Source organism: Adiantum capillus-veneris, chromosome 23 (assembly GCF_014529385.1).
Source record: "Adiantum capillus-veneris isolate H3 chromosome 23, ASM1452938v2, whole genome shotgun sequence".
Lineage (NCBI taxonomy): Eukaryota > Viridiplantae > Streptophyta > Polypodiopsida > Polypodiales > Pteridaceae > Adiantum > Adiantum capillus-veneris.
Genome location: NC_140953.1, coordinates 55,305,622 through 55,325,903, shown reverse-complemented (window position 1 = coordinate 55,325,903; position 20,282 = coordinate 55,305,622). Strand labels below are relative to the sequence as shown.

General features: G+C 45.6%; 1 protein-coding gene across 4 annotated transcripts; it reads right to left on the bottom strand.

The window, feature by feature from the left end:
* Positions 1 to 2,059: 2,059 nt before the first annotated feature.
* Positions 2,060 to 17,337, bottom strand: LOC147427806 (auxin response factor 6-like). Of its 4 annotated transcripts, none has more exons than XM_086496376.1 (14): positions 16,125 to 17,337; positions 7,509 to 7,621; positions 7,311 to 7,418; positions 7,168 to 7,224; positions 6,851 to 6,994; positions 6,657 to 6,741; positions 6,327 to 6,417; positions 6,035 to 6,199; positions 5,817 to 5,939; positions 5,630 to 5,705; positions 5,325 to 5,481; positions 3,354 to 5,230; positions 3,070 to 3,257; positions 2,060 to 2,924 (listed from the first exon to the last, which is right to left on the bottom strand). In XM_086496376.1, the coding sequence occupies exons 1-14, from the start codon at positions 16,216 to 16,218 to the stop codon at positions 2,726 to 2,728; spliced, it is 3,477 nt and encodes a 1,158-aa protein (XP_086352502.1). In that variant the 5' UTR covers positions 16,219 to 17,337; the 3' UTR covers positions 2,060 to 2,725. The 4 variants fall into 4 exon arrangements, with proteins under 4 accessions (XP_086352502.1, XP_086352503.1, XP_086352504.1 ...); XM_086496377.1 differs by having other exon boundaries at positions 7,311 to 7,409; positions 16,125 to 17,336; XM_086496378.1 differs by lacking the exon at positions 16,125 to 17,337 and having other exon boundaries at positions 7,311 to 7,409; positions 7,505 to 7,603.
* Between the last annotated feature and the right edge of the window lie 2,945 nt (positions 17,338 to 20,282).

Here is a 20,282-nt window from a genome sequence, read left to right as displayed (position 1 = left end):
ACTAGAGCCCACGCAACACTAGGTAGATTAGAGAAGATGTGTTTGTAGGTTCAGTTTCAGGAGCCCCGGACGAAGCTGTGGCTCTTTGACACTTTGGTGGCTTCAGCATTGCTCTATGGAGCTGAGATATGGGGACCTTCATTGGATCACCACGGGAAGCCGGGTCGCACAGATGGATGGGGGAACATGGAGAAACCTCTTGTCTTTATGATCTCGCGGGTCATTAGAGCCAAGGTATCAGTACCACGGGCCATTATCCGAGCAGAGCTAACGGCCCCCCCACTAGTGGTGGAGGCGCTCACCAGATCAGTCTCCTTCATAAACCGCACATGGGAACTTCCTAGAGACAGATATGCTCGCATAGGACTTGAGTCCTCTCAACAGTTAGCCATACAAGGAGATACAACATGCTAGTATGGGGAGATGGCATCATGGTTTTAAGCGCATGGGTTCAACATAGACAGGCTGCCACCATTCCAGTACTCATTGGATGCACCATCTCTCACTCTTACACATTCAGAGATCACCAAGCTCATCCGCCAAGACCTGACCCAGCTAGACACCAAGAGGACATGGATACAACCAGCACAGGAATTGGGCACAAAGATGGCTGTCTACAAAGACCACCTTCTCCAGCTTACGGAAGATGGTTTTGTGACGAGACCCAGATACATGGACACCCACTTGTCTCATGGGATACAATGTGCTATTCGCCAGTTACGCACATCTTCTCACCAGCTGCAGATTGAGACTGGGAGATACAGCGGAGTACCAGCAAAGGCCAGGACGTGCCCCTTGTGTGACATGGAGCCTGAGACAGAGCTGCATTATACATCCCGCTGCCCCGTCTACTACGAGATACGAGGCTGCCTCCATTGCTTGTTCAAAGAGGGTTTCGGACCACTCTCAAGAGTCATGGGATACGAAGATCACAGATATCTGGGTTTATCTTGCTCCAGCTGCGCAGACACAGAGATAGCCTGACGAATGGCGAGGCTAGCCAATCTCAAAGACGGATCACAGACCTCTTCAAAGCAGAGACACGGGATAGCCGCAAGAGCCACTCCCACAACAGAGCTCCCCCTCGTCTCACACCAGAGGCACACTGATCGACCGAGCGATTAGACCGGGGAAATCCAAGCGCCCACGACTGCGGAGGACTACACAGCATCGACGGAAGCTACGTCAAAAGATTCGGAGCACGCTGGCCAAGCATGCACGATGCCCGGTCAGACTACTAACCATGGAGGAGATTGATGAGATCCACCATCGACCGATGCTAGCTCTCTTGTGATTCAGCTATCCCAACAAGCCACCCATTTTTGCTTAGTTCACATAGACCAATCTAGGATCCCACAATATATATCTTTATTTTGTACTGTTGTTATTTTGTTGCTCCGACTTTGTATCAAATCCACCACCTTGTAACTTTTTGGTCTCATAGGTCACTATGGCCTTTTGAAGAAGTTAATATAACATTTCATTTCTCTCTCTCCACACACACACACACACACACACACACACACCGTGTGACAAGTGCCTTAGATAGATACATGATTGAATTGGTTATTTTGTTCCTTACACTTATTTTTTGATGGCAGGCCATCTTAAATGATTTAACATTTATTATATTCTCTTTCTTTACTGACACTTGCATCTGATAATGTCGTACCATAATTATGTCATAAAGCTGCCTTCCTCACAACTGACAACAAAAAGTAGGTAACCGCTCCATTCGCATCTATGCCAGATGAAGATCCCTCAGAAACAGTCATCAGCTTTGCAATCCATGTTCGTAAACCAGCCACCCTCTCCACAAATGTCTCCACGCAAGTATGCTGTCAATTTCAAATTAAGACTTTTCTCTGGTCTAGCTTGATACCGAGGCTCTTTTCACTGGAGAGATCCACAGCATATACAAGTGAATTTGCTGCCGCATGAAAGAATGAGGTAGCCATCAGGATGATCATATCTTGAGATTTGCAGAGAATGCAGATCTGTCTAGAAATCTGTGGTCAATGCTCGCTACAAAAGAAAAAGACTCCGAGATGTCATGATAGACAGCTGAAATTGATTTGTACTCCAAATCATTACCTCTTTTGCAGGAAATATATACTTCATCACGTTTATCATACAGAGCAGCAGTAGCACTAAAATTACAAGCCTCAAATGGGTTTTCTGTTATGAACAAAATTCTATGTTACACCACGGCCCTTTCTGCATCGTTCTGCACCACAGGTGTAAAAAAGGCATGTTGCTCAGCAATGCTCAACATCCCAAGACCCCAGGCTGCGGAATCTTGGAAGCTCTCACATTGAGGGGGGTACCACAAGCATAGCTCAAATTCCTTAAAACCACTTCAAATCCATTGAAGAAATTCCACTTCCAGAAAAACCACGGAATTTCTCAAAAGACACATATACTGACTACCACAACGATATGCAACTTGGCTGCACATGCCTTTTCCATCACCAGTACTTCATAAATTATCTCCGAGAGCAACGACAAGGTTCTTTAGAATCTTTGGTGCGTGTGGATGCTTTGTTGGTTTTAGATTCCTTTGAGACTTGTACATTGTTTGGATCAAGGGCAGCCCTTCATTTTTGAATGCCAATCTCTACTTTCCAGTGCAGACCCCTTCCTCTCAGTTGGCAGCCCTGACAAGGATCCTTTGTAGCATATTTGAGCACAGTGCAGAAGTAATCAGCTCCAGAAAAGAGTCCAGTCAATAATCTAGAGAGCACGTTGAAGTTATCACAGAACTTGGGTTCCGAGATTCTTGTTGTGTTGTCCCGTCTTCCGAGCTACAACTTGTTTGACGCTGGATTGAATAACCAGTCTGTTGCAATGCCACACCGTCTTGCATCTGGGACACCTCAGAAGGAGACAATATCCTGATAGACCGCACATTGTTGATAAACACCCTGCTTGGTAAACAAAAACACTAATATATTAACAGATGCGGGCCATATTGTTAATGAGCACCATGCTAGGTTTAGAAATGCACATTTTGGAGAGGAGGAAGGAGAGGGGCGGGGAGAGACATATACAAATAAACAGAGTACTCACTCCCAAGGGTCGTCACCAAGAAGAAGCCAATCATTCTCTTTATCTAAAAATATTAGCTGCCAGCCAGAGCTTAGGTCTTCAAGTTGGCCCTCAAGGCCAAACATTCTTGTGAGCTCGTGGCGAAGCTCGTCATAGTTGCTGAAACGCATTACATCCAACGACCGCCCCACAGAACCAGATTTGTAGACCTGCATAGGAAAACGAAAGATGAGAGGGAGCCAAAAACCTGCACTAAGGTCACTTAGACACACATCATGTGAGCAAAAGGAGCTTAATGTGGATACCTTTGTGTACGTTCTTACTGGAGCATTAGCCCAGGTTTGCGGCAAGCGAGGATCATCCAAACCACCACTGAAAAGGCTTCCACTTAAAGGTATATCCATCCCAAGAACAGAAGATTGCCCCTGCATGAAAGGACTCATGCATGGGCCTTGCAGCTCATTGCTACTGCTGTAAGATCTGGAGTCAGATGGTGGTGGAGTTGAAGTAGGCATAACCATAGACTGTAAATCAAGGTTAGCTCCAAATTGTGCTTGCCTATAAAGGTCGGCATGAAGTTCATCTTGCTCTTGGGGAAAATCCCTGAAAGGATATGCACCAGACGGGAAACTTGACGCTGAGAAACTCGGAATTACCATTGCATCACCACTGGAGCCTAGACAAGCGTCACCAACAGGCCTAGCTGCTTCCATCAACTCCATTGCTTGTCCGTTTGACAATTGGCTCACAGCAGAGGCCCAGGAGGAAGGAACTGAGCAATCTGGGTGAAGCTCAGATCCTGTCATTAATGCTGGTGGTTGCAGCAGGGAGTTAGCTGCAGGCAATGAGTTTGAATGCAGAGCACTTGTATCAGCTGCAAAATTGCTAAGCACAGTCTGAAATGTATTCGAGGCAACTCCTGGAGAGCTTAGCACCGCACTGACATCCGATAATGCGGTTTGTGAATTGGGTACTGCATTTGACAGCACGGTAGATGCTCCGTTGGTCAGCATTGTCTGCGGTTGCAAGGAGGGCAACCGAGCAGTGCCATTTACAGCGTTTGTAGAAGTGAATTGCTGTAGTTGATGCAACTGATTTGGGCCAGCAAGCTGTGTCTGTGGTTGCTGAAGAATAGGTAAATGGGAAAGCCCCTGCTGCTGCTGCTGCGGTGTTGTTGACACCTGCATTGGCATGCACCCCTGTTGTTGGTTGGGAGGTGATAGAAGAACGTTCTGCTTTTGATGCAGCAAAGAGCTTGGTGCTGATGTAGGGCTTGTGGATGGAAAATGGGAAGGAGAAAGTTGAGTGTGAGGGTGATGCGGTTGCTGCTGCATTAGTATTTGTTGTTGTTGAGCCTGCTGTAGTGGTTGCAGTTGATGATTATGTTGTTGTTGTTGCTGCTGCTGTTGTTGTAGTTGTTGTTGTTGTTGTTGTTGTTGTTGTTGTTGTTGTTGTTGTTGTTGTTGTTGGTGGTGGTGGTGGTGGTGGTGGTGATGTTGTTGCTGCTGCTGCTGCTGATCTTGATGTTGATGTTGTTGATGTTGTGTTTGCTGCTGCTGATGCTGCGAAGGCATTTGCTGTAGTTGCGGCTGCTGCTGCTGTGATTTAAATTGTTGCTGCAGCTGATGATGTTGCATCTGCTGCAATAGCACCTGCTGTTGCTGAGATTGTTGTGCTTGTTGAGAAAGCTCTTGTTTCTGTTTCAGTGGTTGCATCTGCAGCGGATTTGACAATTGTGGTTGTGTCTGCTCTTGCAGTACGGGGGGCTGCTGCTGAAGTGGCTGAGATGACTGTGGATGTGCTTGATGCAAAAGAGGCTGTTGCTGCATTGGAGCAGGCGTTAAAGCGGGCTGGGGATGCTGCTGGTGCCGCTGCTGGGATCCGTAAAGGTAAGGCAACTGCTGCTGTAGCTGAGATGGAGCCCTAAATAGCAATGGATCTGGCTGTAACTTCTGCTGCTGCTGCTGGAATTGCAACTGCTTTGATGGAGATATTTCTTGCAATGCTGCAGCTCCCATAGCATCATAAACATCAGGCTCTACGCCCGAATCAAATCTTAATTGCATGGAGCCCAACAATGGATTCATTCCCATTCCTTGGGGAGGTAAACCACCATAGCCACCAGCCCCATTTTGGAATTGCATCCACATTGATGGCTTTTTCAAGCTCTCCAGCTCCAAATCTGCTAAAACATATAGTAATACTGATGAAACATTCACAATTTAACGCCAGCGCTTCATTCCAAAGAGCACATAAAGCTAGGGGTCAGCAATTACCACTCGAGAAAGAAGTTCCAATAAGTGGCTGTGACCATGGGCTCTTTAACCTCCAGTTAGAGGTTGGAGGGTAGACAAGGAATGTTGTCAGTGGCTCTATCTCCCACAGGGAAACACGTCTTTGCCGCTCGCCTGCTGTCGATTCATCCCATCCAACCTGCAATACAACACAAAAACACAACACAACAAACCATAATAAGAGAGAGCACGCATGTTCAATTACAGCCTTAGGGCTCATCAGATACAGAAACAGATTTGCAAAGTTGTAAAAAGACCAAGTAAAAGACTTTTTATCCGAGCTGTACCTTGATAGAGCGCCAATGTGAATTTGGCCAGCGAACAGGATCTAGATCACCAATCCCAGTGATTGTTCCCATGTACCTGAGCATGCATACTATCAGCTTCACAATCAAAATACTAACTGGGGGTCTTCAAAAAATAAAATACTTGAAACTGTTTTTATGGGCAAAAAGAACAAATTAAGTGAATCACCTTCTAACACTGGACTCTTCTGTCTCAAATAGCATCCTGAAGCGCATACCCACTGACACACGTGACTGGTTAACTGCCTTCTCGAACTTAGAAAATGGTATCACAAACTCTGAAGGGCTGGCTCTAGATAATTCGACAAAGACCGAGGCAAATGTCAGTCAAGAGGCATCAAAACCTTTGCACGTTTTACCATTGTCCATATCTGCAAGTGGTAGTACCTGGGATTATAAAAAACTGTAAATCGGCTATTGGTGTTAGAGGCATGGGCAGCCGCAGCTAGAACACCTATGTGCATGCTATCACTTGATAAAACAGATGATGGCAAGACTGTTTGGGGCCTTGTTGCACGACGAATTCCAAGCAGAAGCTGGCCTTTCTCATTCCTTGAAAACCCAATAGATTACTTACGATTTGGTTTTCACAGAAATGGTTTTACAATCAAGAATGCAGAGACCTTAAAAACGGCATTGTCAAAATGAATTGTGTCTGGTTGCATGTTTGTGCACATACCGAATAAAAAGAACCGAGTCTCCAGCTGTGAGGCGCTTGGCACTTACAAAAACACTCCAACCTGTAGTTAGGAGATGTCTCTTAGGCTGCCCTGTAAACAAATTTTCAAAGAAGATAAGCATGGCTTTGTGGAAATAATTACTTGTAATGCATCGTCTCAAAACATATGCTAATAAAAATTAAATGATGAATCAAAAACAATGACGAGTTAAAACCCACTTGCCATTAAGAAATGAGCCAAGCAGCAAGTTACAAACACAATGACAAAAAATGCTCTATCAATGTTTCATCGACAGATGGTCCTTCGTGTCACATGCAGTAATACAGTACCTCTGTATATGTGGCGAAATTTCCATTCGGTATCATGCAAATCTCGTGCCATTAGCTCCTGCGCAGGCGGTTGCTGATTGTAATCCTGGAAAAAGAAAAAGATAAGCTTTTCTGTAGAGATAAGTTTTACATACAGCATTTAGTGTTTCTTATTTTCCAAAAAAAAAAGAGTTCTCTAAAATGAGGTCTCTTACAAGAGGTGGAAAAACTTTCTCAGCAGCTCTGCGAGGTATTGAAAAGCCACCATGAGTACTAGTGTCACTAGCTGTCAATGTTTTGCAAAAGAATAGGTTTGGCTGTCTGCTTGGAATGCCTGAGTCCGGTACGAAGTATGAATCCTATCGTTAGTGCATGTCAAGAAGAAAGAGGGGTCAAAAAACACAGTAAAGAATCGTTAAGAAAAATGCAAGGCCTTGAAACGAGGGACTTCCTGCTCCTATGAAGCAAGGATGTAGATTGCCCTCATTGTGGGGTTGTTATGAAAATACAGAAAATGGAGAACATAGCATACCGCAGTCACAGGCTGGAGAGTCATCTGACAATACACTTCATCAGTCTCCATGTCAGCCTGATAAAAAATACATCAGAAATGTTCAGTGGGCGACTAAAAAAGCTTCTATGGGACAAGAAAAATCCAGGGTCATTTGGGCATACATGCAAAATCACATCATGTAGCTGGCAAAAAAGCTGAGGCGGAAGGTTGGGATATGCTGGAAGGTGTGCATCTACCTCCTTTTGAGTGGATGCAGCAACCTGCCACAACTAATGAACATTTTTACCAGCAAGTTTCATATGCATTGTTTGCATTCCTTGATACAAAAAAACCCATTAAATCTTATCTATTATACCTACTTGCTCACTGTGACCTTGTGGAAGATACACCACACGACTCCCCACAGCTGGTAATGATACGAGAGGCCCAGCGCAAGCATGCCACAGCTCTGAGTTCAGGTTCTTTCTCTCACCTGTAAAAATCATAAGCATCTCTCTATCTCTCTCTCTCTCTCTCTCTCTCTCTCTCTCTCTCTCTCTCTCTCTCTCTCTCTCTCTCAGAAGAGCAGCAGAAACCAGACTTACTAGAGCCCACGCAGCATTGGGTAGATTGGAGAGGATGTGTTCGCAGGTTCAGTTTCAGGAGCCCCGAACGAAGCTCTGGCTCTTTGACACCTTGGTGGCTTCAGCATTGCTCTATGGAACCGAGATATGGGGACCTTCACTGGATCACCACGGGAGGACGGGTCGCTCAGACGGATGGGGGAACATGGAGAAACCTCTCGTCTCTATGATCTCGCAGCTCATTAGAGCCAAGGCATCAGTACCACGGGCCATTATCCGAGCAGAGCTAGCGGCCCCCCCACTTGTGGTGGAGGCGCTCACCAGATCAGTCTCCTTCATAAACCGCACATGGGAACTTCCTAGAGACAGATATGCTCGCATAGCACTTGAATCCTCTCGACAGTTAGCAATACAAGGAGATACAACATGCTGGTATGGGGAGATGACATCATGGTTTCAGGCACATGGGTTCAGCATAGACCGGCTGCCACCATTCCATTACTCATTGGATGCACCATCTCTCACCCTTACACAATCAGAGATCACCAAGCTCATACGCCAAGACCTGACCCAGCTAGACACCAGAAGGACATGGATACAACCAGCACAAGAATTGGGCACGAAGATGGCTTTCTACAAAGACCACCTTCTCCAGCTTACGGAAGATGGTTTTGTGGCGAGACCAAGATACATGGATACCCACTTGTCTCATGGGATACGATGTGCTATTGGCCAGTTACGCACATCTTCTCACTAGTTGCGGATTGAGACTGGGAGATACAACAGAGTACAAGCAGAGGACAGGACATGCCCCTTGTGTAACATGGAACCTGAGACAGAGCTACACTATACATGCCGCTGCCCCGTCTACTACGAGATACGAGGCCGCTTCCATTGCTTGTTCAGAGAAGGTTTTGGACCACTCTCAAGAGTCATGGGATACGAAGATCAGAGATGTTTGGGTTTGTTCTTGCTCGAGCTGCGCAGACACAGAGATAGCCTGGTGAATGGCGAGGCTAGCCAGTCTCAACGACGGATCACAAACTTCTTCAGAGCAGACACGGGACAGCCGCAAGGGCCACTCCCACAGCAAAGCTCCCCCTCGTCTCACACCAGAGGCACACTGATTGACCGAGCGATTGAACTGGGGAAATCCAGGCGCCCGCGAATGCGAAGAACTACACAGCATCGACGGAGGCTACGACAGAAAATTCGGAGCACACTGGCCAGGCATGCACGACGCCCGGTCAGACTACTGACCATGGAGGAAATTGATGAGATTTGCCAACAACCGATGCTAGATCTCTTGTGATTCAGCTATCCCAACAAGCCGCCCATTTTTTGCTTAGTCTTTTGCTTGGTTCACATCGATCAACTTAGGACCCCATAGTATATATCTTTGTTTTGTACTGTTGTTAGGTTATTTTGTTACTCTGACTTTGTATCAGATCCACCACTTTGTAACTTTCGGATCTCATAGGTCATTATGGCCTTTTGAAGACGTTAATATAACATTTCATTTCTCTCTCGAATTGTTCCTGCAAGAGCTACGAAGACTTAGGGAGAGCTTGCTAAGGACATCAGGGGAAAGACAATCTCAGAGACGAATCACAGATTTCTTTACATTAGCCAGAGGAGAGCCAACAGAGCAGTCATTACAGCAGATCTCAGAGCCTACTCATACTAGAGGTACACTACTTGACCAAGCTACTGAGCTTGGCAGATCCAGACGTCCACGACCTCGGGGGGTCTCCCACTACCGACGAAGGCTGCAACAGAAGATACAGATCACTCTAGCTCAACATGCAAGACACCCAACCAGAGTACTGACCATGGAGGAGGTCGATGAGATCTGACAGCGACCGATGAGAGATTTCATCTAAACCCACTTCCCCCCCCCCCCCCCCCCCACTTCCCCCCCCTTTCCTTTCTCCTTACTGTTTTAGTGTTAGTTCTTTGTAACTTTGTAATTTCCGTACTCAGACATGGTATCAGATTTACCAATTGTAAATTTTTGGTCTCATAGGTCATTTTGGCCTTTTGAAGACGTTAATATAACATTTCATTTCATTTCATTTCTCTCTCTCTCTCTATCTATCTATCTATCTATCTATCTATCTATCTGCATCAAGAGTGCAGATCAGGATGGATTCTAGTAGTAGTAGTATTTTTGTTCTAGTCTTTTTGTACCCAGACATGGTATCAGATTCACAATTTTGTAACAGTTTGGTCTCATAGATCATTTTGGCCTTTTGAGGACGTTACATAACATTTCATTTCTCTCTCTCTCTCACACGGACAGAGATCACCAGACTCATACGCCAGGATCTGATTCAGCTAGATACCAGGAGCACATGGATACAGCCGACACAGAACTTGGGACACGAAGATGGCCTTCTACAGAGAGCATCTTCTCCAACTCACAAAGGACGGTTTTGTGACTAGGCCTGCATACATGGATACACACTTATCTCAAGGGATACGATGCACTATTGGGCAGATACGCACATCCTCACATCAGCTCCAAATCCAGACTGACCGATTTTGAGGGTTGCCAGCAAGGGCCAGGATATGTCACCTATGTAACTTAGGGCCAGAGACAAAGCTGCACTACACGTCATTGCCCGGCGTACTATGAGATACGCGGTTGCTTCCACTACCTGTTCAGAGAAGCTTTCGGACCATTTTCTATAGTCATGAGATGCGAGGATTAGGGATGTCTCGGATTGTTCCTGCTAGAGCTGCGTAGACTTAGGGAGAGCTTGCTGAGGAGATCAGGGGAAAGGCAGCCTCAGACACGAATCACAGATTTCTTTACACCAGCCAGGGGAGAGCCAGAGGAGCAGTCATCACAGCAGATCTCAGAGCCCACCCACACTAGAGGTACGTTTCTTGACCGAGCCACTGAGCTAGGCAGATCCAGACGCCCGAGACTTCGGGGGGTCTCCCACCATCCACGAAAGCTGCAGCAGAAGATACAAATCACTCTAGCTCGACATGCAAGACGCCCAACCAGAGTACTGACCATGGAGGAGGTTGATGAGATTCGACAGCGACCGATGAGAGATTTCATTTGAACCCACCAACCCTCCCCCCCCCCCCCCCCCCCCCCCATATATCTCGTCTCAATTCCGAATCAGCTTCAGATTCATTTCCTTTTTCCTTAGTGTTTTAGTGTTAGTTCTTTGTAATTTCCGTACTCAGACAGGATATCAGATTCACCAATTGTAACTTTTTGGTCTCATAGGTCATTTTGGCCTTTCGAAGACGTTAATATAACATTTCATTTCATTTCTCTCTCTCAAAGCATAGCTGACATTCTATTACTTGGCCTCCCTTGGAGCGCCCAAAATGGTGCCTACTTCAAGGGGAAGTAAAAACTGTTACATGACACTCAACCACTATGCGCGGGAAGATAAACAAGAAAACAAAAAGAACAGGCTGCACACTGCCTCTCACACACACACACCCAAGCAGAGCATACAAGCATGCCAAAATAAAAAAAGAAACAGCGTACAAGGAAAAAGGAACGGTAACAGGAACACAATGAAAGCAACAGCAGAAAGGAAAGGGGGAACGGCAGAGGGGGGGCGCTTACCAACCGGTTGCAAGGTGGTTTCGTAGTTGGAGCTATGAACAACTGTAAGTAGAACTCCATAGCATTCTCCAAGACTCTCTCCAAATCTGTACATACATGTCCATCTCCCACAACCGAGGTATGATGGACAAACTCGGATCTCGATTGCTATACATGCAAAAGTTCCTATCTGGCGAGTTGCCGTGTCGGTGAACAAAGCATCCTACGGAAAGTGCTCTAACGTGCGCTGGATAGAAGCCAAGGCCATACGATACCCACGCTCCAATCAATCCAAAAGATATTTGAGAGATGGGGCAGCTGCCCTGCATGCTGTAGTAAACGAAATAATGCAAGAAGCCATGGATATGGTCAGCAAGCAGGCTCTCGAGGAGCAGTCACAAGTGAGAGTAGATGGTCTTTCATCACACGGTCGAAGAGTACATGCAAGAGCCATGGCGAGCGGCCGAGCAGGATTGGTAGTGATGCACAATGAAATAGGGGCATGATCGAACAGCATTGTCCCCGATTAAATAGAGAGCTCACCTCCTCACATCAGTGCCCAATCTTCAATAAAGAACCTGTCCAATCTCTCCAAAAGGCGCCCAGCTTTGCGTCTAGAACCCCAAGAGAAACGCACAAAATCTCAAGGGCAGTTAAATAAATAACGGCGTATGAAGCATCCACTGCTAAGATCGCAAACAAACATCTATGATTCTATCCCATTCATGCTCAATTGGTGAAATGTCGGTAAGAAGTGGAGATGTAACAACCAGAAATTCTACAAGTGACCCTATATTGTAGAAGTAACCTCCAGCAATCCAAGTATCCATAACATGCAATATACTATCTGCTGCCAAAACACCTATTTTGTATGATAAGAGTATACACAAGAATGATCCCAAGCAAAGAATCTCTCAGTTGCAATGATATCCACATAGCACCGCCACGGACCAAGACACCATGGCACCTCTAAGATCCTTCCACTCCCCACTGAAATACGCACACCACCACTATGAGAGATGTAGCCAATTGCTGGCTCTCAATAAGAGCAAGAGGCTCCACACAAGAACGACTCTCTATAGTCATCCGTTGGAGTAGCAACATCGTTTGACATCATCAACAATGTTAAGCATAGGACCATGGGAATGGCATCTTTCACAATGACTCAACATTTTGGATTCTCATGAAAATGTATGGGGGACAAGATTCTGAGAGAACCAATGTCATCTGACTCTGCAAAGAGCACAAGGACATTGAAAACCCAGATAGAATGGAGCAATATGATCCATCAAATTTTACCATACCAAATACCAGAAAAACCACCACGAGGAAGTAAAGTATCCACGAAGCCGATAATTGTGCATGCAAGATTGCCTGCTGGCACTTGGGCTGAGATTACTGGTCATGATCCGACTTGCTAGAGATGTGGTTTGCAGCACGAGTCCTTGAGACACTGTTTTTGGGTTTTCCCATATGCTCGACCAGTGTAAAGAGCCTTTCGTTGTTTGCTGATCAAAGTGGGAGTTCATGATTGATTTGTGTTGTGGGGAGCAGTTGCATGGCTTTTGCAATTTCGGGATCACACATTCTCTTCCAAAGCTCTCCGACAGATCCAACCCTCATGCTTACATCATTGGGACATAGATTGGGCACTCTCCAGATGGTTCCAAATACTGTCCATCGGCCAGGCTTCTCTTAGAGGGATGCAGTTTTCGCTACGATCTGCAACATCAGTTTATGGATCATATAGAAGGCTCATTGTGCTCACATTTTGGGCTCACAGTCTTCCCAAACATTGACCAATTTTGACAGCTATTTGGATTGAGCTGCTTCATACTCTTCCAGCCACTCGGATACTCCAGCGGACTCCTCCAGGGCAGCAGAGAGGCATAGCTTCTTTCCTCAGAACGTGTTAACATCCCCATATTGGCACCTAATCTTTGTCTGGCCGAGTGTGGACATGGCCCTAAGGTTAGAGCAGTTAAAAAATTCAATATAAATAGCACTTTAGGCTCATTAGTGGGCTATCTTGTGTGATCACCACACTTGGGACTCTAGGCTCTCCAGCGGGCTCCTCCAGGGCAGCAGAGAGGCATAGCTTCTTCCTCAGGACGTGTTACATCCCCATATTGGCACCTAAGCTTTGTCTGGCCGAGTGTGGACATGGCCCTAAGGTTCGAGCAGTTAAAAAATCACTATAAATAGAACACTAGGCTCATTAGTGGGCTATCTTGTGTGATCACCACACTTGGGACTCTAGGCTCTTAGCAGCTCTACTCGCACTTGTGGTAGAGGCTAGCCCAATCATTGCAGGCTCCCAAGCTCAAGGGTGAGTCCGCATTGGCTCTATGGCTGGGCGGTGAGCCTGATGTCCACTCTTTACACTCCCTACGCGTGATTATGGCTTCTGTCATGTCATGTGTGCAGGATGGTTGGGACTGACAACATGAGTAAGATCTTCAGTTCTTTTCAGTCTGGACCATGGGCACATCACATGGCACTACAAACCTCCCCAGTGGTTCATTTTGCATTCTTCATACATGCCGCCTTGGTGTACACGTCACATAGCAATCCCCTGTCTTGTGCATCCTCTGGGTGATGAGCCTTTGAGCATCCCCAGTGGACTGTTTGTGCACAGTATTCAGCCACTTTTCGTGCCAAAAAAGTATCGACCGTGAACCTGCCGAAACACGATGCTTCCCAAGGATGACAGCCCCATGAAAATCCAAGAAATTTGGCCCATGCAAAAAGAAGCCACGTCTCCCGCATTGGCAGCTCTGACTGTAAAATGGAAACTATCCTAAGCATCCCATCCTGGGATTCAAATACCCGATTACATGCCCATGTAAATCTTTATATAATAGTTACTTACAAGAACCATGCGCACTAATAGAATGCATGCCTTTGATGATTAAATCCATGGGTATACAACTTAATGCACAACCTTTTAGCCTTCTTGCAAGGAGACTCATCTCTGCTCAATGGAACTCTCCAAAAGTCAGACAATAGCCCCCACAGGAGCACTGAACAGGGAAGGAAATTAGACATAGAGGCAACAGCGGTAATCCATGGGCAATGGGGGATGCAACAAGAGAGGAAAAATCAACCTCCATAGGCACACAGGAAGAGGCTCCATGCTCTCTACTTGTAAGACTGGCAGCAAGGGAATGTGTAACATAAGAGCCTGAGATGAGCTTGAAGAATTAGAATCCTGACGACAGGGGTGGCTGAACGGGACTCTGACGTGGCTCAGCTCAGATTAGGGGCTAAACCAGAGTAGCAAGAAGCTGAACAGAAAAAGAGGCACCTTGAGGCCCAAGCAACCAGAAGCTGAGCTGAAGATTCCAAACCCCCAGAGGGAGAAGGTTCTTGAGCGCGCTGAGAGAGGTTGCTCTTCTGTATGCCAACATGGAACCATCTGCCATCCAACAAGAGTGAAGCCATTAATGACCTTTGCACCAAACTACCTGTCACCAATCAAAATCTTCCAAGAAGAAGCCCCAGTGCCCAAGGAATGAGCATATTGATGCAAGAGACAGGAGGCATAGCTGAGCCAGTCAATAGCAACTGAGCACAATCCTCAAGAGGACAACTTGCTCGATTTACTAGCGGACTCCAGAAATGAAGGAGCACTACCAAAAGTAATAAAACAAGCTGCCATCTCTTGGAAAATCAGACATAATAAAGACTTGGAGCAATCTTCTATGACAGCAATGAGCATATTGATGCAAGAGACAGGAGGCATAGCTGAGCAAGTCAATAGCAACTAAGCACAATCCTCATGAGGACAACTTGCTCGATTTACTAGCGGACTCCAGAAATGAAGGAGCACTACCAAAATTAATAAAACAAGCTGCCATCTCTTGGAAAATCAGACATAATAAAGACTTGGAGCAAATCTTATATGACAGCAACCCTCCATAGCAATGGATATAATTTTGAGGACTTGCCATGCGCGAGCCCAACATTCGCACACTTGGAAAAACCAATTTCAGAGGACCTTCAATGATATTACATGATTAACACAATGAACCACCCATGTCAGACAGTGCCTCCAGAAAACAACCTTACAGCAGAGAGCAAGGGGTTCTTATTGTGTAAATAAGACCACTACTGATCTTGCTCAATGCGAAGCCTAAAGTAAAGCCCCAAACTATGAGTAGCAAACTTCTCCGTGCACCCTACCAACATACAAAACTTTCCAACAAAGCCACCACAATGAAGGAAACATGACCTGTTCCTCAAAAATGTTTCCTAAGATTCAAATGTTTCGATTAAAAACAGGACTAAAGTGGCCAAATTCACTGTGACATTGATCAAGTCATCGAAAGGACATTAAAAAGTTTGCCGCAATAGATACAAACAAAATTAGAGCAGAATTAAGGTAATTGGTAAAGGCTTGAGGGCTTGCCACTGCACATTGGTCTCAAATCACCAAGTCTCACTGGTGGAAAAGCCAATCACCGCACGAAGAGTGTAGACAAAAAGGCATAACGTCTGCTTCGGATATAACCTGACTTTGTGACGATTAACGAATCCATGAAGGAAGACAACCTGTCTGCAGACTTTAAACAAGAGATTCTGATAGCTATATGGCCTAAAGACGTAACCTGAACCTTAGATACCAGAAAACTGCATAGTTGCCATGCACTCAAGGCCATGTGTACAGCAGCCTGCTACATGTTCAAAACCATTCCTACACATGCTATTAAGAAATGACAGTACTCCACTTGAAGTTATCCTCATGCTTGCAAAGGCTTCCAAGTTCATGACAATATGCGAAGAAAGAATAGCATCCAATACTACTGTTAAACAATCACACAGACCAAAGTTACCTTCTGGTGAGACAACAATAGCCGAGCCCGGGCTGGAGAGCTGCCGCATCTGTGAAGAGCTCAGCATCATGTGCTCTGGGGCAGCAGTTGTCATAAACAAGTTCTCGGACAAGAGTGAATGAATAAACTGAAGAAATGAGAAGCTATGGTGGATTGAACCCTTATTGGACTGGTAAGAAACAGCAAAAACTGCACCAATGAGAAAAATGGCAGACCCGACTGGATTCAATTGGTGGAAAAGGTGCACCAATGTGTGCGTAGTAGTGACAGCGCACGACAATGAGAGGGTGGATGTGTGAGCACGCAGGCACGCGGACACAAGTGTGTGAGAGAGATATAGTGTGTGTTAACAGAGAGACTAGGTATATAGGTATAGCTCCATTAGTTGCCTTCAAGAGGCTTCCATTGCTGTTGCCTCTGCTGCTGCTGCTGCTGCTGAGTCAACCTTTCGTCTCCCTGCCTCTGCCATCAGGCTTAGCCATTAAGCAAAGCTAGCTTACCATGCGTGTGGAGCAATTGCATATGCACGTGTGGAATAAATGATCGAAATGCACACAAAAGGAGGCTGGTCGTGTAAGGGGACTCAAGGGGAGGGTGGGAAAAACAGCTCAAGCTCAAGCCCACTCAAAGGCTCTCAATTGGCTGCAAAAGGAAGTACAACCAACTTACAAGCCTGTCCGAGTGTGGTCGTGTCTGTGAGTGTGTGCGAGGGTGTGTGTGTGCATGCGCGTGTTTGTGTGTGTGAAGCAGAGCGGCAATGATGAAATGGGTAGTGAGGAATGGGGGCAGATCGGGAAGAACAAATGGGGTTCCTCAATGAAATGATGATGCGGGTTGTGCTCTAAAAGTGGACAGAAGAAGAAACACAGTGAAGCCCCTGTGTGAGGTGTTTGCGCATCTGCGTGCGTAGAGAGAGAGAGAGTGTGTGTGTGTAAGAGAGAGAGACAGCGCGAGAGAGTGTGTGTGCGTGTTTTCACTAGCGCGCACCAACCAAAAACTCCTTTTCTTGCTTTCTCACCCAAACAGAAAGCTAGAGAGTGCGGCGTGCGACTAGGTAGCATTGCAATTTGCGACACTCGTACTCTCTCTCCCTGTCTCCCTCTCTCTAACTCTAGAGCAGTTCCATCATTCCATGTGTGGGTGTTTAGCTTAAGGGTGCGCACTGCTCTCGCTATCTCCTCCCTCCCTCTCTCTCTCGGTGGGCTTTACTGTAGGGCTCAATAGTACTTGGCATTAGCGAGGTAGCTATCTCTCCTCTCTCCGTGGGTGACTCCCGCTCTCATGTAGGTGATTCTAATCTCTCTCTCTCTCTCTGCGCACTGTCGAGTTTGGCTTTTAGCTCTCGTGTTACTCCAGTTGTGGGTTGCCCCTCTCTCTCTCTCTCCACCCTCCCTCCTGAGTTGCGGCCACCGTACCCCTGATGGCGAGACTTCAACTTCCCATGTGACCACCCCCCAAAACTCCCCGATAGTGTGAGAGAGAGAGAGAGAGACTCTCAATGTGTGCTTGCTTACATGGGCCCGCCCCCTGCCTCCACTGTTGTTCCATCATCACCAGCCTTCAGAAATTCAACTTTGTTCTCACCCACAATAGATTAGAGCATAGTCACGCGAGGCTTAGTTTTTCGTAAGCCTCGACCAGTGTTGAGCATGGCAGGTACGGATCCGCAGAGGTTGACGGGCAGTAGTGGGTAGAGAGAGAGAGGTTGACGGGCAGCAAGAGAGAGAACTGGAGCAGTGGCCGGCAACTAACCGGCATAGTTTCAAAACTATGCCTAAAATGGCATAGTTACAAAAGTGAGCCGGTGAAAACCTGCATAAGGTTGCTTTGTTAGAGGCCTGGTCGAGCTGTGTTCCTCGAAACTAAGCCTCGCGTGACCATAGCCTTAGCCTATAGAGTGAACACTATGCATTCGATCTCATCACACCCTTTATCACGCTATGAAGGCCCCAGGCTCGGGACTCTCTTATGGTGCACACATGCGCCTATCTCGGTGGCAAGCCAATCGAGGGTGAGCGAGGGATAAGCCACCTTTTGCTTGCACACATGCAAAGGGTATGGACATGATCACTTTTGTCATACTATTTTTTTTGCAATCTCAGAGCTCATATGCTAGTGACACTGCTTCTCACTACACAAATAACTCTTGATCGTGGTTATGAGGAAGGCGTTTGGAGTTACTTTTTGATGTTGGTGGTGAAAGGCTAGGTAGCTTACTGCAGGGATGTGCTAAGCTATTGGTGGGCCTACTCTGGGTTTTGCATACATTCCATCGGTCCCTGCTTGAAAACAATTGCAAGTGCATGCTCTCTCTCTCTCTCTCTCTCTCTCTCTCTCTCTCTCTGCACAAGAGCAAAGGCACTTTCAAGGGAAGACTGGGTGGAGGTTGGCCAGTTAGATTTCCTCTAAGGTTGGGTTGATGGTGTAGAGAAAGTGTCTCATTAGGACTTACACTTGTACTCCCACCACTGAATGCAAACGACGTTGTATTATATACAATTTATTTTCAGACATAGGATGAGCTTGCCACTGAAATAACATATCTACTAATCAAGATACACTTCGTTTGCAGATTATACAACCTGTAACGTTTGCTTTCTAAACTGTAACCCAACAAAATTACATTTCATAGCCTTATTATCAAATTTTTAGCATTGTTTCTCAGGCATCGAAGCATAAGCTAAGTAGCCAAGCACGTGCAAGTGACCAACGGATGGCTTCTTACCATTTCAAGCTTCATATGGAGTGATAGATTGCAATGCTTTAGTGGAACATTTGTTTAGTACATATATAGCACACATGATAGTCTTAAGTCAAATTGCTTGTGGCAAAGCTTGGTTTTTTACCATACATCATGCCATCTCCATAAGTGACCTGTTTTTCCTCCCCTTTATGAGAATGGAGGGTGCCAACACTACATTCTTAAGCGCATACAACCATGCATGCCTAGAGCAATCATCATTGAAAGTCACAAAGTACAAATGATTCCCAAAAGGAGCGGTGTGCACTATTGGACCACAAAAATCACTCGGTACAAGTTGCAATTTGCAAGTACCCCGCAACAAAAACCATCCATTGAAAACTTAGAACGTTGCATTATGCGCAAATTACATCCTCCACATACCCGTTTCAATGGTGCTTTAAGAGGGGCCAACAAAGAAACCATATCAAACTTCCGCAAATACAACAAATTAGCAAAATTCAAATGACCAAAATGAGCATGCCAAATTTTTGCATCTTAAATAGCCTTCAAATAAAAAGCTACACATGTTGAATCTTCCACACATTTCTTGTACTATAGAGCCCACAAAACAAACTATCAGATGCCACAATGCTATTACCAAAATTGAGATCATGCATAGTTCATCTATCATTCGCAAACTTGACTACAAGGCCAAGTTTTGCAACTGAAGATAAAAATGGAGAGGCTAGAGGATAAGGAAACCCATGCTCCACCCAACCATCGTGCCTCATCATATAGGTTGTCCCCGTAGCAGTTTTCCAATGGCCCTTGACCTCACATTACTCCCCACTTGGAGAAGTGTTTTTGTCTTCAAAAATAAAAGTGGGGTTGTTTTTCTTAAGAATAATAATGTTTTCTCAAGTGGTACCTTCTTCATGTTAACCTTTCCACTTAACTAACACTTGGTGATACACATGATGATGAGTACATAAGTCATGATAATCAAGAATGCATTGGGAGGTTATATGAAATCAACCAAAGCCTAATGATCAATTACATTATTCTCCCTGTACAAGTGTTTACATAAATTACTTACATGAAAAACCAGAAGAATACAAGAGTGTGAAGGTAAACAAAGTTTGTAGGCCATATCTCCAACTCGCTTGAATGGGCCAGAATATCTAGGAGATAACTTAGGTGTAGGACAAGTTTTCAAAAATTTTGAATGCTCTAAAACACGTAAGAATATCGCTCTCATCTTCCATAAAGTGATTTTATCAATGTTTCTTATTAGCATCCTTCTTGTATCTGTCCTGTGTTTGTCAAACATTTTGACGAGCAATTCTCAATATATCCATATGGTCTTGGACAAAGTCTTTGACTTGCTAGATTTTCTCAATAGCCAATCCCACCGTAATTAATAATCTAGGTTGAAAACCATACATAAGCATGAAGGGACTAAAGTGAGTCGTAAC

Coding starts and splice junctions, on each gene's coding strand:
- LOC147427806 (XM_086496376.1), bottom strand. CDS start 16,218: ATGACAACTGCTGCCCCAGAGCACATGATGCTGAGCTCTTCACAGATG. Junction 7,419..7,508: donor CACAAGGTCACAGTGAGCAA/GTAGGTATAATA, acceptor AATGTTCATTAG/TTGTGGCAGGTTGCTGCATC. Junction 5,940..6,034: donor ACAGTTTTTTATAATCCCAG/GTACTACCACTT, acceptor CGAATTATCTAG/AGCCAGCCCTTCAGAGTTTG.